The 18,099-nt window shown below is 34.2% G+C and overlaps 1 protein-coding gene across 2 annotated transcripts; it reads right to left on the bottom strand.

The window, feature by feature from the left end:
• Positions 1 to 388: 388 nt before the first annotated feature.
• LOC128232019 (rab11 family-interacting protein 1-like) lies at positions 389 to 18,099 on the bottom strand. 2 transcript variants are annotated; one of them, XM_052945355.1, is made up of 12 exons: positions 17,832 to 18,099; positions 13,815 to 13,859; positions 11,642 to 11,762; positions 8,961 to 9,089; positions 8,549 to 8,715; positions 8,071 to 8,159; positions 5,723 to 5,857; positions 4,884 to 4,941; positions 3,581 to 4,471; positions 3,155 to 3,300; positions 2,769 to 2,909; positions 389 to 2,313 (listed from the first exon to the last, which is right to left on the bottom strand). In XM_052945355.1, exons 1-11 carry the CDS (start codon positions 17,863 to 17,865, stop codon positions 2,772 to 2,774), a joined length of 1,953 nt encoding a protein of 650 aa, XP_052801315.1. In that variant the 5' UTR covers positions 17,866 to 18,099; the 3' UTR covers positions 389 to 2,313; positions 2,769 to 2,771. The 2 variants fall into 2 exon arrangements, with proteins under 2 accessions (XP_052801315.1, XP_052801316.1); XM_052945356.1 differs by lacking the exon at positions 5,723 to 5,857.

Below are 18,099 nucleotides of genomic sequence, written 5' to 3'. Positions count from 1 at the left end.
ATCATGACTAGTTCTGGCTTCCATAACTTTAATGTTGATATTTATTTTTTTGATGTTAACACGTCCAAAAAGGTATTATATAACGTTTTCGCTGAAGTTCTTTTGCTACATCATGACACATGTATTTACAAATATTAGGTTCAAGTCAAATTGAGAGTTATACTTTTGAACACCATCATTTTGAATTTCCCGCAACCTATTATATGGCCATTTTGTTTACCAAAAGTGGCCGACTTGGCATTAAGCATTCTATGTGACAACTCCAGTCAAGCGAGCCAGGCTTCTTACCCATTTAAAGTTTGAGAATAGGTTGAGGCCTTACTGGCTATGGCACTACAAATTATTGATGTATATCTGGTGTGGGTGACAAATAAGAGAAACTTAAATCATAACTTTACAATTTATTCAATGTTTAGTTGACTTCTTTATTGGATAATATTATATTATAACAACATCTGAGTTATCAGCTAAATACAAAATAATATTAAATCCACAATAACATAATATTTGTGACTGGAATGAAAGATATTTAAGATATATACAATAAACAAACATAATCCTCATTCATCAGAGGTTCATGATAAATCTATTAACATGGCATCATCACTCTGGTGAATGAGAATGACAAACACGGGAACAGTTTTAAAACATATAGAATTTGGAAACAATGTACAAAAATATATCTTTTTAACAACAGCCCTACAAAATTGAAATGCATAAGACACTCAGATCTGAACATCAAGCTGTTTTATTGAATAGTATTAAAGTACTAAAACTTAACTCAAAAAATATGAGCACAAATTAGTACACAATTTTGAATACTGTTGTACAACAACAAATCTAAAATAGCAATCCTTTATTCAACTGTATATAATCATTTAAAAGTATAACATACAATAAGTTATGTATCTTGTATAACAATTGAAGCATTGCATAATTTAATGGATTTTTTTAATTAAGCATATTAAAATTTCAGTTCAATTTCCATGTATGAATCTTTCAGAGCACTCGTCAAATTGAGACAGAGAAACACAATTTTCAGATCTACAAATTAATACATCAGATCCAGAGGTATAGTAACCATAGCGACAATTGGGAACACTTACATGTATATCTCAAGTCAGTTGTTATTCTCTTTATCTCAGTTAAATGATAGAACCATATTTTGGTAATGATACAAAGATAGTTGTATAAAAATACTAATAAATCCCATCATGCATGTAAAACACTAAAATAAAGAAAAAAAATAGGATAAACACAAACATTCATGATCAAAAAGTATAACAAACAAATATCTATGAATGGTAATGACAAAATAAATTGCAAGCAAAAGCTATTGACTGAAAGTAATAATGAAAAGTGAATCATGCAAGGTACATTCATGTTCTTTGAAAAAACAATTTTATGGTCAAGTTTCACTAAACAAAAATACAAAAATATAAATAAATTTGCTGAACACTGGTACATTTTTCAACTTAACAATTCCTTAGATCACATTTGTAAATCAACATATTCTTTATGCTTGTTTCTGTTCTCCATGAAACAACATTGGTACTGAAATAAACTGTTTTCAACCAATTATGTACAAACTAACCAAAATCAATCTTCGTTGTTTTACCACTCAAAGTGCGAGCAAGTAACTTTATGTGTTACTAAAAACAAACCTTTTAGACATTCCATGAAATTGTTAAAAAAACTACAAGATAATTGCCAAAAAATCATCACAAGTCTAGAAACACCTGATATGCTTGAATAGATTATAAGTTATAACATATAGAGTTTTCCAGATAATAAGATAACCGTGAATAAGGCACAACCCCATCAAATATGATGATAACAGAAATAAGTAAACACTTATCGGAATGGTAAACAGTCAACATACCATACAATCACGTATCACTAATAAAATCATTTACATGTCAATGACATTGTAAAGGCACCAAGTGGTATTGTAACACTAGAAGCATGTACATGTCACAGTATCACACAAGTCTGGAATGTTTAAAACATGTACATGTATGCATTATGATTCTCAACATATTTTCAACTTTATTCTCCAAATTAAATTTTAATAGCTACGTAATTATGCTAACACACATAATGTCTGGCGGTATAATTAACTCATTGAGGTGTATAATTCTAAGATGCAATGCTGGGACAACATAAGGGTCTCTATGGTGGTGGCTCTGGTGAGAAATGCAGGTGGTGGTAAACTGTCCGCATTCTGGGTCACTGTCAAAGAGAAGCCACACATGGTCATCTATGTGACATTCTAGGCCTCTCATCTCTCAGGACAGTGATGCCAGTGCTGATCTAGAAGTAATATTAAAGCTTACATCAACATATTACATTTACAAAACAATAAACACACTTAATTGTAATTATTTTTTATTTATTTATTATTTTTTATTTAGGAATAGTAAATTGAATTGTAATTGGTTTACACTACACCTCAACTAGTAAAGATTAATAGTTATCAAAAAGGTTTACGAGAATCTCATGACTTTCCATCCATCATTTATAGTCTGTTTTTTTTTTAATTTTGCCTATTTGGTTCTTTCTACAAGTAGTCAGTTAACATTTATAATGTGTCATAACAGCTTTAGCAGCAATGTATCAGTGGTCAGCGTACATTCCCGGAGTGTCATTAGAGATTAAAGGCAATCTTACTCAATGTTGTAGTTTTTTTTTATAATTGTAGGACAATTAACTTGACAAGTGAACAATTTATTCACATTAGTAAGTCCATATATGACCCAATGGCTCACATTTTACAAGTTCTGCAGTATCCTTGGTGATGTCTCCATGACGCGGACTAGCAGGTTGTCAATGTACTTCTCTAGCTCCTGTATATACTGGTCCTTCCGGATCAGCTGGGCCTTGTGGGTCACCACCAGCTTCACTAGCTCCTGAAACAGGTTATACATATCTTGGATAATACTGAGATATATTGACTCTATTATAAAGACAGCGGAAACCTCATATAAAGTAACCTCATCCTCATTTTCAGAGTGGAAGCAATGTTCTGGTGTTGGAATGCACTGTAATAGACCCCAAGAAAGAATTGTTAACTACCAGTGCGAATTGGTGTTCATAACATTGTTAAAACAATGAAAGCAGCCCAGGTTAGCAAGAAGTCAAACATGTTCCTTACCTCTCTGTTCATGTTCCTGTATACGGCCATCAGGTCTTCAGGCACTGACTCCCCCCTAGTAAGCACAGGTCGCAGGTCCCGGATATCCGGGGCTGATCTGTTATGGCCCAAACCCTCCAGACCCTGGACTGTGTACCTTCGACCACCTGTAAGAGACACAAATAATTTGTTTCCTGAGGGGGCTATATTTTACAGGTATTAACCAGGTGCAAAATAATACAACTCAATATTTATTGTCGTAAAAGTTATGGTAATTAAAACCTTAATCCTTTTATTGAATTAGTGCATGTGAACTCAGTACTGCTTCATTATATTATTTTTTTTGGCAAATACTTATCCTTTAAATTCAATTGTCAAGGTCTTTTTAGTTTTGATATTTATTGATGATGGTCAAACACGGAATTGTTTTAAGAAAGAAGTATTTACCTTTAGTATAGAGCTTTGATGATCGCCTTTTTTGATTTCTATTTTCATCATTTGAAGTTTGTGAAGTAAAACTGAAATTTTCCTTGGGTGAAATTCTCCTCCTAGAATCAGAGCCTGTTTCAGGTGAACCCCTGTCATATGCCCGCTCTGCTGCTGTCACTCCCTGGTAGCTCAGACTGCTCGAGGAAGTGTGTGTCGATGTGTGCCCATCACTTGTGCCATGTGAGTTCATAGCATCAGACTTTAAACGACTGTTTTCTCTGGCTATAACCCTGTCAAGCTCGGAGGTATATTCACTAGGACTTGCACTTGGATTGAACACATCAGACTCAGTCTCATTATTGCTACTTCCAGCATTGGAGCCATTAGCCACTAGCCCAAACACAACAGGGTCCTTGACATCATTCCCTTCCCCCTCACTTTTAGAATGACCCTCAGATTCTCCATCAATGTATTCAAATCCTTCATCGTCAAGATGAGCATTATTTACATCATCAATATTTCCATTTTTTAATCTCACTTTCGGAAGCTCTATATCTTCATCAGATTCTTCTTCAGATTCCGACTCACTGCTGCCACTCTCACTAGTGGTAGCATGTTCATTGTATGTACGTGCACTTCTACGAGGGCCGTCATATTCCCCCTCAGATTCTTCTTCAATTTCTTCGTCATACAGATCATTCATTCTGTCATCAACTTCACACTCTTTACGGAACATTGATTCCAGGTAGCCCTCCTGGGATGTCACAGAACCCCGTGAGCTGCGAGACCCTATGTTGGACACGCCTAGTGCACTGTCGTCTAGAGAGGGTCGGAGCTTGTTACGACCCCGAGTTGGTAATGTCATAGATTGCTCTCCAGGCAAGTTCATCAAGGACCTACTTTTAAAATCTACAAAATAAAGACACATTATATCATTTCACAAATAAAATCATAATAATCCTTATATTTTGAATACCTATTTATGTTTATTGCATTTTTAAAATTATAGTTTTATTTTATTGTATGTATCCTTTAAAATATTTGAGCTTCAAATACAGACACATATCAGTCTAAAGTAGAATAACTAAATGTGTACTAGATGAGACAGTCCATGTACCTGCATAAATCATTAACATAAATAATATGCATACTATGATTATAACCTCACAATATTTTTAAGGTCATTTTTAGTGCCTTTCCACAAACAAGCATATGGTGTCCATGACTCTAAACCAATATGAAAATTAAGTATGAAAGAAATAAAGCTATTCTTTAAATCGAGGCTTCAGATTTTGGGCAGCGAATCCTGTGATGTTCTCACCTCGATTCCGTCTCTGCTCATTGGTCAGACTGTAGGACCGGGCAAATGTGCCCTCCTCCTAAAATCACACCGTTATCACATTTTACAATAAAATTATTGTCATACAAGTACATGTGAAATTTTCATTCATATTTACAAACAATTAATGTTTTCTATGCAATTTGATTAAAAGTTACATATTTGCATTTCTTTCTTTGGAATTATTAAAAGCAAGCAAAACAAGAATCAACATTCTGGATACCGAGTTATCTTTCATTTCCACTTAATTATATTCTATACTTCTGCATCTATCATACAGCATAAAGATTTAAAAGTCTGAATGTATAAATATGCTAATTGATTGAAATAAAATCACTAATAAATCATAAAATCACAATTGAGAGTGAAAGATAAGCTGTTGAAGACTTAAAATAAAGTTAAAACAAAACTTATAAAAGCTTATTCGAACAAAGCAAAAATTGTTAACATGGAACAACAAAACTGTTAGAGCAGTTAATCAACATTTATTAGTTGAAGCAGAAGTATAAGGGTGCAAAATATTGCTAATTCTAAAACATTATTGAGATGACAGAGTTTGCTAATAAAACCAGTACAGTGGATAAGAATAAAGTCTGAATACACTGACAGAAGAAAATACAAGTGTAATAGCTAATCTGAATATATGCAACTGAAAATCAAAGCCAAACCACATCAAACACACATGACAAGGTAGACAATCAACACACAACACTCAGTTCACAATGAAATGTCAAGCTTGAAAAGTAGGCGGATTTTCACAAAAAAAAGGATGTAGAAATATAAATAGCCAAAATAAAAAATTCTTGCGAAATTATACGAACCAGATCATTTTCAAAAGCATTCTCTCTCCAGCATTGCTCTGGGACATAGAGGTCAACGGCGTCAAACGTGACGTTGCCATTGTCGGCCGCTATATTACCGACGGCGGAGGAGCGGGGTGGTTTAGGTGGTGACTTCTGGACACAACAGAGGAACATACATACAGAATACATACTGTGCTTCAGCATGTCAGAGTCCTTACATTGTTTATAGTACTAATACTTCTTACTTTACATCAGGCAGTAATTTTAATCACCCAGTTAAAGCTTTTTCTGTTTGAAGTTAAAGATAAATTGTATGTTTGAAGAATATTATGTTCTTACTCTTACATAAAGACATGCCGCAAATCCACAAATAGAGTGATTGAGGCTTCATGTCAATTGTCTACATGTCTCAAATTAATGTTAGAATATGCTGTTAGGTAGACAAGGTAAAGTGATCCTATAATGTTACAGTAGTTAAAAATAAAACTGGATGACAATGAAACATGAAAACCTCAACCACTCTATTTTTCTTCCATGCAAACAATGATTTCTAAGACAAAACTTATGCCACATAAAAAATATAAAATTGTTCAATTTAATAATCTTGATCACATTCACATTTGTAAAACTTTTTCAAATTTGACAATAATAAGTGAAGCAGTATTAATGCTGACATACCATAAATTATTCAAGCATGGGATGGTCATAAACAATCTAATGAGTTAAAAATATCTGATTTCAGAGAAACACATTATATTATTTTAAGTAAATGACATGCACTTTTATGTTAAGCGCAAGGTCAGAATTTGTTGAAATTAATTAATGTATTTCAGAAAAGGCATTTTAGTCAAATAGTTTTTAATCTTTAATTAACATACAGTTTCAGCAATAGTATTTCTAGTTAAGGTAAGTAGTTTGTGCATGGGCTAAGCACTAAAAGCAAAAAGCAGCAAGTTATGTTTGGTTTTAATATAGATTACTGTAATTAAGACATTAATTATTTACTATCATACTACATCTCAAACCAGCCTCCACCATGTCATGCTTTATATGATGCCAAAAGCAATGTTGATGCTAGACTTCTGCTTTTTCCAACAGTGTCTGTTTCTCATGCAAACAAACTATAGCGTGACCCTCAAAGCTACATGCTATAATAGTTGTTTCTGTGCATGACAAGATTTTCAATAGTTCATGTTACAAAGCTCTTTCTATTTCAGCAGAAGCTATTGTTTTTGTTAGAGGCTTTTTCAATCTTCATTTAAGAATTATAGGAGGTAGCATGAGCGCCTACACTAAGTTTAATAATCCTGAAGTATTACAAAAAAATATATGTGGCAAAATTTACACCAAAATGTGTATTTTACTTAACAAAGAATAGTACTGAAGAGGATACTTTGAGTCTCTTAGTATTAATAATCAAATATTCTACATTTGATTTTTCAAATCACGGAACAACTACACATTTGACGTATCAATACCAACAATATCTAACAACAGCAAACTGACAGACTGCTTAAACATTTTTAAACATTATCAGTTTTAAACTTTGTCTTCAATCACAATGAACGTTTAGCCATTGTAAGTGTTTAAGATTTGTTTTTCTAATCACTGCATATGCTATGAATGTGGAAAAATCAATCAGAGATCAGTAAAATATAAAAGAAAGTAGATCTATCTAAGTAAGACATTATCTCACAGAACACAAGAAGTTCAAATATCTTAAAGTATCACAATTTTTTTTTGGCAATACAAAGACTGACAAGGACACAAATAAAACATTGACATGACAAGGGTAAGACAACGTAGGAACATCATCAGTTACCAGTGGGTCACATTTAATGCAATGCTGGAGAGATATAACAAAGAGTACTTTTCATTGGGGACGTAACATAGAACAGGTAAGTCACAAAACATAGGGTTATATTGTTACAGTAAAATGCCTCAAAAAAGTGGTATCAATTGAAGAAAATGTTTGAAGTCTGAGAGAAAGCAGAATATACTTAAGTATTATACTTTATTTCTGATTATAAAAATTGTGAATTGTCTGTTTAGTAGAATAAAGAAACTATTTTCTATCCTTATAACAAGTGACTAGTGATCACATTTAAATGTGTGTTCCAGGTACTCTTTAAAAAAAGTTTTGAAACTACGTAAGACCATGTAACTGATCTATAGCAACTAGTAGTGCTCTTGTGTTGTTAAAATGACATGCTCCATTCCATTCCTGTTGCCAAGGAAACCTACCTCATCCTTTTTTTAATCCACAAAGCACCTTTATTGTCATGGCAACCACCCATGTGCTTCTCATGCATGGCAACAAGTCCAACATGCTCATTTATTTGAAGTGCGTTGCTTTGGAAACCTACCTTGAACGGTTTGCTTGGTTGAGGGGTGGAGAATAGCTGGTTACCATCTCCACGTAATGACCTAGTGCGGGTAAACTTGAACTTGTCTCCTGCAGAATAGGAATATAGAAATGACTAACACAAGATCTAATATTGTAATGTGGATGTTTTTTCTATTTCACATTATAAATTATATGTTGAAGAAAGTGAGATGTAACAAGATCATCGTTATTTGATGCTTATGTCGTCCGTTGCTGTTTTTCAGTTGGTCAAAACTGCTGCTTACAACATTGAGATTCTGACAATACCCTGACTCTTTTCTGTCTAAACAGACAAGCTGAAAATTCCTTAAAGCCAACTAAAATTAAACATAAAATTTTCTCCAGATAAAAAAGTAATATGTTTTACCAAACTGTGTTTCTGTTCTGGCAGTAAAATAGATAGAATTACAAATATTTAATCAAATATCATGCAGTCACTCTCAACCAGTCCTATTTACCAACTGCAGTGACGAGGGACTTGATGGAACCAGCTCGTTTCCCCTTCATACTTCCTGGAGATGCGTCATCTGTACGACTCTTAACGTGGAAGGTGAGTCGGACCTCCAGCTCACCACGGCAACGGCCATCTGGAAGCTTGCTTGGCTTCTGTCCCAGTTGAACCCAACTGTAAAATTTACATCAATATAATTATAATTATGCAAAAGGTACCTAGCAGGCCTATGTTCATTACTTCTGAATGTGTGACAATTTCTTAAATTATGATCTTCTCTATCTCAGTGCATTCCTCAACCTCATTAAATGATTTTGTTCTTAATAGCTGTTCACATCAACAGCCCAGTCTTATATATCAATTGCAAAAAAATAATAAAAAGGTGTAAACTCTGTTTAAAGGTAGGACGTATATCTAACCGGCTTGTTGGTCTATCATAGACATCATAGTCATGTAGTGGCAAAGAGACATAGCCAATAAACTCGTCTGATAGGAGACCACGGTTTAGCACACTGATCTCAACATCCGATCCCATGTCAGGAATACCCCTGAAATTAGAACATGTTCCATCATAGAGTTATGTTTTTTATTATACAAAATCCAAAAAAATTGATGATCAATCACATTGTTTGGCCATTTAATGTACCTTTAAGGTAAGCTTTAAGAGTAGGAAGATTTTAACTAGGTTTCACAAGGTCTTATTGCCAAATTAAACACAAACATGCGATGCAAAATTGTTAGTGCAATGTCCTTTCAACTTGAGCATGTATTTATTGGAGAAAGAAGTTTTTGTTGAACGCCCCTTTGGCACTGGTTTATATCATTTGAAGTATATTTGAATGCTCAGGATACTTAATGATGCCTCGACTCATATTTCCACTTACATGTTTTGCATAACAAGCAAAACGCCCCTTTAACATGAACCTTTTTTGAATAAATATTAGGCTTTAACAACCTACGAGTGTGCTTATCTTTACACTAAAAACAATGAGTAATCACAGGAGCATAAACCCTTCAATTTTTATTTCATTACCAGCATACATTAAACCAAGTGACTGGTGCATATTTGACATGTACACTGTAATCAATCACTATAATTTACATTTTGACAATCTCATTTAGGTAACTTAAATTGGTAAATTTAATTATCTGCACAGAGGTCACTGGGCTTATAAGTAATTAAATGGTTTGAAATACTATAGCTCAACATCAGACACATTTAATTCAATTCAGCAGTAATTCAAACCCTACTTTCCTGTTGGAATGATATTTCAGTCATCAAAAGTACATGCATCATATTTCTTTAAAATTACATTTCCTAGATGATTCTTGGATTCTGATGGAACAATAATACAATGTCCTTAAAATATTAAAATGGCCCTATGATTCTTTTTCAGTTGGGAATTAACATATTTTCTATTAAATCTAATTAAAATTTGTTTTGCATACTCATTGCATAGTCATTGCAGAGTAAAGTAATCAGTCTAACCACAGCAAACAAACAATTCCTAAGGATGGTCTTATACGTACTGGTATTAGGTAATACATTACATAAAAACTCGTAACATTCTTAAGATATTCTTTGGAACTATATTAGGCCTTTTTTGGGTCTAAACAACACTTTTTAAACATGAATACACAAGTTCACCTTCTGACATGCACAAGTTCAATTTTAACTTCATCAGATGATCATTACTTACTGATGATATCATAAAAACACACCAGGCCTCGGGCAAACACATACTTCAAAAATCTAAAGTCAGGACTAATGATGATCATGCACCGAATATTGAAATGTCTCATGTATTAATGTGTTGGTTGGTTTAAATGACAAGTCAGAAAGAAAGAAAAAACAACAACAGAACAATGATGATAATTGTTTATATTTTAACCACCTCTTGTTTCAAAATGTCTCATTGCATCAGAATTTAATATCAAACTTATATAATTACGGTACAGTGAACTGTCTTTATTTGAATTTTGCCTATTATACTTAATATGATTAAATTGTTTTTACTTTAGCTTTTTACATGTAACATTTATGAAAAAAATAAGGCCAAATTAATTGGAAGGTCACCAAAATAACTGAAATGTCAGGACTAGTGGACAGGGAGTGTTAAAAAGAGTTCAAGGTCACTTACAAGTTACAACAATAAGGATTTGTCCAATGCACTGTAACCGATATCATGTCTGCCCATCAAAATAAAGCCCTAGAGCCCAAAGGACAAAAACTAGTGTTTGAACAACATTTTTCTGAATATTAAGAGAGCATTTGCAGTTGAAATAAAAAAAACTGACCAATACTCATAGAATTATGTATTGGTCCATGAATAAATATTAAATACAAAGATAAATCCAAGCCTTCCATTATAATCAACCTTCACCTTCCCATCTACGAAGGTAAGTCTCGGTTAATTATTCAATAGTTGGTCATAATATTTTGCTTTGAATTTAAGATTATTGAAGGATACCAAATAATGTTTATTTTAAAGAAGTATCATTTACTCATAAAAAAACTAGGCTGCAGGAAAATTATCCATTAAACACTTACAAAAAAACCCACAAAGCTTATGACATTAATGGACGCTGTTACCTGGTGACATAAAACATCATCATCAGGAAACTGAACATGCAACCAATTTCATGTTGGTTTTAACCTTGCCTCTAGAAACTTCAAACACATCAATGGTTAGCTGTGTTTGTTTATTACAATCAGTGGGCATTCCCTTACATTTTTTAACAGCAACCATTGTTGGCTATCTTTTCACATCTAATCTGGACTACCATAAAATATCTTATAAACAGTAATAATTCAACATCTTTATCCTCTTAGCTAGAATGATTGAAATATTGTATAAATATCCTGACAGATCTATGCACTGGTTTCATTTCAGACCCCTGGCATGTTATAAATGTTATTTGATACGTTGTTGATTATATAAGTGCTACGTGACTTACTGGTAGTATGCTTGTCTACTGGTTTATACTTTTAGAGTCAAGGTCGAAGACTTTAAGAAAAGGTCCATGAAAAGACTTTTAGGACAAGCAGTCTTTGTTTTCTGATCTATGATAAGTAGTTTCATACAACCATTGAACTTACAGGTCGCACTCCTCGAACCACTCGACGCTGTTTTTGACCTTTCCCCCATATTTGAGGGTTGACGTCTGAAACTTTTCCTTCCCCAAGGATATTGTCACAAACACATCAGTGATCTTTGCACCTGAAACATACATGTAATAGGGTAGTGATATTCCGATGATTGAGTGGAAGCTATTATCAATAGTCAAATTGGAACCGATTTCCAACACTATCATAGTGTGAGAGAAAGTGCAGCAAACCAAATGCTCTAAACCCGGACACTCCTCTATCAGATGTCAGTGCTCAAAAGACTGAGCTTATCAGGCATCTTTAAAACAGTTTATAGAACAGCACTTCAAACAGGCCAATCAAAGCCAAGTATGTTGTGCACTCAATTCATGTTATTGACGATTATGTGACAGAGTTGTTTCATATCTTTGGCCTGGACATCATACTTACTGATCTATTTACTTTCAAAGATAAATTATATGTCAATTATAATTTAATTCCAAGGGAATGATAGCAACCATAGGACTATTGTTGTTTAATTTGTATACAATTCATGAACTATAGCCTACACCAAATTGAGGTCTTCAGGAACTATGACATGTACTTTATATTATACAGTGATTAATATGTATGCATTATATAATACTGTAGTCTTTTGTACCTTACGATCAACTTTGTACACTGCACAAATGGTATAAAGCTTCAGAATGATTTGTTTATACAGTTAGAAAATATGACTCAAATATTTACTTAATGGACTAGAATGTCATTGTTGAATGTTTTCGGAGTGTAACCTTGAAAACACCGAAAACACCGCAGTCATATACCAGTATGAGTCCGGCCATTCACAATGTCAAAACATTTTCCTCTGGGCAGTAAAGACTGTCTGTCAGAGTACAAATAATTTAAAAATACTTGAACAGTTGCCAGAAAAGCATGAGTGCCAGGACTAAGCTGTAGATGATGATGCCCATGACACAATATGCTTACAATAAAGCACTCCGGGCCAGAAGGGAAAGCCCCATGGGACCAATATCATCACAGCGAGCAGTGGTCTGTCAAGCAAGAATTTCAAGCATCCCGACAACAACAGAGTTTGATTGATCTGAGGAATTGATCAATACTAAAATAAGCTTCATTAGTGAAATTGAGCTTAATTTAAGTACAGTACAGTGTAACAACTATTTCAAGAATTTTCCCTGAAGTTCATCGGCAACTCATGGCAATCCTGTCATTTTTTAACTTGAATCTTTTAGGCTGTAATAAAAACAACTTTAATAATTGAATTTTATACATAATTTGTTATATTATATTATACAAGTACAAATATGACAGAAAAAAAATGTATTTAATTTTTTTTATCCTGGCCTTAGAAGTTGGCACTGAAGAGAGACATTGGCATTTACCATATTTGCACTTGACATTCAAGGCACATGCCAATCTTAACCACCATGCACACCAAATAGGAACCAAAATATTAATAAATATTAATTGTGCTACCTACTTATATGAGTATTGATTAAGCACATGTTTTTTTAAACAAAATAACAGGATCTAAAATGTTAACAGAGAAAAGTGAAGCACTATAATTTAACTTAGATTTTTGGTCAATTTCTGCAATGTTCAAGTCCAAAAATCATACAAAATACCAACAAGGAAACCCCCCTGTGCATATAATTCAGTATTGGGAGATTTAACTTAAAAAAAATTGAATACATTTTGTTTTACTATCATATGTGATCAAGTAAAGTAAACTGCAACATTGCATTGGTTTTGCTCCTGACTGTGCTTCGAAAAAAATAGGGGTCATAGATTTGAATCCACCGAAACCACAAGACTTTTATAACTCCATCTTCCTGGGAATAGTCATCATTAATGAAGACTTTGCCAGTCATTTATCTGAATGTGTTAGAGGGGTGCATCTCAAGTCACTTCAGAAGTATTCATAATGTCAAGACACTCTTGGAAAGATAAATGATCATATGACATCTTGAGTTTCAGGTTACTTTCAGAAACCACCTTAGCCATTGCGGTCATATCTTTTTATGACGAGTAATTTGTCATACTTAATAATGATTATCTGCAAATGTCACATATACTCTATTCATACTGTAGTTATTATAAGACAAAAATCCATTACGTTAATATTTTTTATAATTCAAAAATCCATAGATGAAATGCTTACTTGTCTTTCCCTTAATTTTTCCCACAAGATTTCGAGCCCGCAACACTGGAAAGAAATATAGAACAGGTTATCTTTTTTTATTGACAAAACAATATCCCTTCAATGGCTACATGTTCCCTCCCTTAGGAGTGATAGTAGCTTTGTTAGCATTCATAACGGTTTTTGGTTTGATCCCCACTAAGACTCCCGCTTTTACATGTGTAAACTGTGTTGTGTCGTTTATTAGCCGTAAACGTTAACAAAGTGGCAGACCCTTTAACCGAAACTGTCACGTGATTAAAAAGCGCGCAAAAATATTCACATATTTTCCGTGTCGCGTGTAGTTAGCGATGTCAGGTTTGTCAGGCAAACAGACTGAAGTGTGGCAACATTTCACTGAATTTGAAAAAGATGGTTGATGAAGGTTTAGTGCAACTTCTGTGGAAGGGAATTGTCTTAATATTCCGCTGGAAATACAATAACGAATCATTTGAAGTGTGTCCACAAATCCCTTAGACAATAAACTGTTTTTTTATGTAAACAGTCACTTATAATTTTGTCTTAAAACATGCTGATTTACGATAATTTGCTTTGTTCATGAAGTTAAAATTTCTAAATAAATATTTTTACTATAGTTTTACATAAATCCCTTTGAGAGGACCCCCTGAAAAAATAGAAAATCATGACGTCACAATATGATGATTGTGTGTATAACACGCCTCAAACATAAATGACGCAACGCCAATGGTCCAGGGCTGGGCACATGGTGACCCCATATTTTTCCATTATTGGTCACCAAATTTATATCGTAACAAAATGGCATCTATGTTTCGATTTCGATGAATATTCTGATGAATAAATGAAACATGTAAACAGGTTGTTGACGTGATATATATGTTACAGGGTGAGCAGGTGACCCAATATGGGATATACAGGACACAGGAAACCATATTCGGGTTCGAGCTTCGCCCTCACTTGATATGACTTCCTTTGCCCCGAATATCCTATATAGGGTCACCTTCTAACCCCGTAACTAATCATATGGCGTAAATACTAATAAACGATCAGGAAATAACAAAAATATTGGATCAATGCAATTGTGCAAAAAATTACGATTTACAGGTAAACAGTTCAATGCGGATACTGACTATCTGTTCAGTATACATATTCATGCATACAGGCAGTATTTATTTACTATGACGTTTAATTAACGGAATTGTTTCAGTGATTATGTTCCGTGTAAATGTTTACAAAATCTGTAAACATGGGAGCCTTAATCCCCACAAGGGGTTTGGCTAATGGTTTATAGTCATGTCTGCACCAAAGGAGATTGCCATATGAATACTTATTTTTAGAAGGCTTCTAAAGTAAAAAAACACCAATAAAGGGCTTGTAAAATTTTGGAATCTCAATCGGTCCGGACCCGGCGCCCCCCCCCCCAAAAGAAAGACCTGTTCAAAAGTCCGATAAGATAGAAATATCACACATTCTCGTGACGTGTATTCTGTCAATATTTTTTCGCTATGTGGCAATTCGTAAGAGGGCTCTAGAGCCATCATAGCCGATTTTGATAGTCATTGATACAAGCTTAATTCAAATGAGATTCTCATCGAGTTCCGCGGTGTTTCGAACAAGAACGACTGCGATCTTAATTGACTGCGGCCTGCAGGATGCGGTCAGACGACAAAAAGTGAAACAGTTTTATGATTTATTTGCTTAATGGTTCTACAGTGGGTCAATATTCAACTGATAACCTTGAATAGTACTATATATCTAGATTTATAATCGGGGCTTCTAGCTGTAAGTTTGATATCGACGACGAATATTTCATTACTGTGAATTAAAATTACGTAAGTGGCGCGCGCAGCTCTCAGACTCTGTAGTTAATCAAGCGTGTTGCTGTTGATATCGTCTTATATGACAAGGTTAATTAATTCGGAATTTTAATGCTTTCGTGGATAAACAATTACAATTGCATTTATCTTTAAAACTGTTTTTAACCAGCAGTGCTTCTTTTATTACAATTTAAATTAAATATATCATGTAATGATGGACAACGACATAGCATATTGCCATGTGAAAATATTTTATGGATTTTAACACTCAATCAGGATAGCTGCAAGCACATAAATAACACATAGTTTGTTAAACTGTCTTCTGCAACCTACCAATACACGTGATTGGACCTATTGCAAGCGTCTGCTAATAAACAGATAGGCTATAGAGTGTTCAGCGTAGCGGAAAAAGCAGCTGGTCGCATTGGTCTGATGGTATTAAACTAGGACACTTTTATTGGGGGTAATTTTGAATGTGTGAATGACCCAACAATGTTTGTGTATTACAATTTTTACTGACTTAGTCGTTTTTGGACTGAAATTATAAAAAATGAGAACTTTTCGGACTGATTTTTTTTACACTTTTTGAAACTGAAATCGGTCTGGCTTGGTCAAAATCGGTCGAGACCGGCAAATTGCCGGTTTTTAGAAGCCCGGAAGGTTATAGCATTAATTGATTTCAATTTATATAGGTGCGTTATTCGCATGTGGACTGGCTAGTAAAGAGACATTCACTCAAACACTAGAATGTTATTATATAGTTATGCTTTACTAAACTATTAAGTTGGCAGCCTGTCTACAACCACTTTATATGCCAATTTAGTTTTAGATAAGTCAATAAATAAATTAACAATACTTTTTTAATTACTATAAAGTCTTTCTCATATAATGTGATTGTAATGCACCAGTCAATTGTAACCACGCCCCCCCCCCCCCCAGGTCCGGGGGTATACCGGGGATAGCCGGGGAAATGGGCCGTGTTTTAACCTTTCAGGTGGCCCCGCAGTGCCAGGTGAATGCGGTGTAAATATAGCGGGGAATGGGCCTTACCTTGGGTCCCTGGGGTGCGGGGGCATTAGGCGGGGATTTTACCATCTGTTTGTCCCTGCAGGGCGGGGATTTTAGCCGGGGTTGGCTGGACCGAAAGTCAAAGTCCCCGCTATTCCCCAGACCTGGGTGGGCCGTGGTTACAATTGACTGGTGCATAATACACTAATTGAACTGGACTACTGGTTGAGAAGCAGTTTCCGACAGTTTTTATACGTTTTTATTGAGTTATTTATACGTGTTTAAATACCTACTAAAATTGTTAACATTTTAGAGAACTACAGCTCAAGCTGCTATTGTCAGTATATTTTTCACATGTGTGACGTCACATATAGTGTATCTAATAGGGGCGCACAGAGGGTACTTACACTGTTCTGATTAGCTTGTAATGAGAAGCAGTTTCCGACAAATCGAATGCAGGGCAGATTTAAGGTGCCTATTGTGTGCTTTTATTATACATTTATTAAATATACTAAATATAAGACTGTAATAAGAGAAATATTATTTCATTCTTCAGCATTTACGAAAAATTTAAACCTTAAATTTTACGACAGTTAATTCATACTCGAAATCAGGCAGACACTGAATACCAATGATATGTTGATTCATTTCTGATAGAAACTTGTGTTGGTATACATTTTAGTGAATGTGATGGCGAAACAAGCATGACACCAGTGTTCACAAATATGAACACAATATCATTGTTTGTATAAATCAATTTACGAAAACCTTGTAGCTGTTCATAGATATGCAAATTAGGTTCACACGCATGCGCAATACGCTGCGCGTGACGATCCCCCACGTGCATTAGTTTGTGTACAAAATGAAAAATAAACATTAAACATTAGATAATAACAAAAGTTACTATCGTGTATCGGTAAGAATTTCAACTTTTGATTGCCTAGTTTCCATATAGATGAATTGCAGTACCTTCTTTATGAAGATCTAAAGAAAGTACGCGAAAAAGCGATTTGTCGGAAACTGCTTTCCGTCGGAAACTGCTTCTCAACCAGTAAAGTAAATAAATAACTTTTTTAAAGCTTCTTCATTATAAATATACTGTATTAATAGGTTATTATTAAACACTTATTTTGGTGAATAACATTGCTCAGGAAAATAAAGGCGGAAAAATAATAAATATGAATGTATTACTCACCTGTGAACTGTACGTGAGTAGGCTCCCAAGTCATCCTGAACTGCTCTGATTCGTTCAAAGAGCGTCTACAAAACCAAGACTACGAAAACTCACATTTTTGCGCGATTATTCATAAAGAATGCACTATTTTTCATAAATCCGGATGAAAATATAATCTGGTTCGTTACTCCGTTTTATCTCATAACATTATGTTACAATGTTAATTATCAATAATCAGGGAAACTGTAAAATATGACACCTGTAATCACAATCTTGTTGACATCTTGTT

This window comes from Mya arenaria, chromosome 4 (assembly GCF_026914265.1).
Source record: "Mya arenaria isolate MELC-2E11 chromosome 4, ASM2691426v1".
NCBI classification, from domain to species: domain Eukaryota; kingdom Metazoa; phylum Mollusca; class Bivalvia; order Myida; family Myidae; genus Mya; species Mya arenaria.
The sequence above is the reverse complement of the archived record's forward strand: the minus strand, read 5'-3'. Positions and strand labels throughout refer to the sequence as shown.

Bases quoted from the DNA above. Each gene is read 5' to 3' on its own strand.
- LOC128232019 (XM_052945355.1), bottom strand. From the start codon at position 17,865: ATGACTTGGGAGCCTACTCACGTACAGTTCACAG. The intron at 11,763-13,814 runs GTAAGCATTTCA...TGTATGTTTCAG, and splicing joins AAAAATTAAGGGAAAGACAA to GTGCAAAGATCACTGATGTG. The intron at 4,472-4,883 runs GTGAGAACATCA...TTTATTTTGTAG, and splicing joins TGAGCAGAGACGGAATCGAG to ATTTTAAAAGTAGGTCCTTG.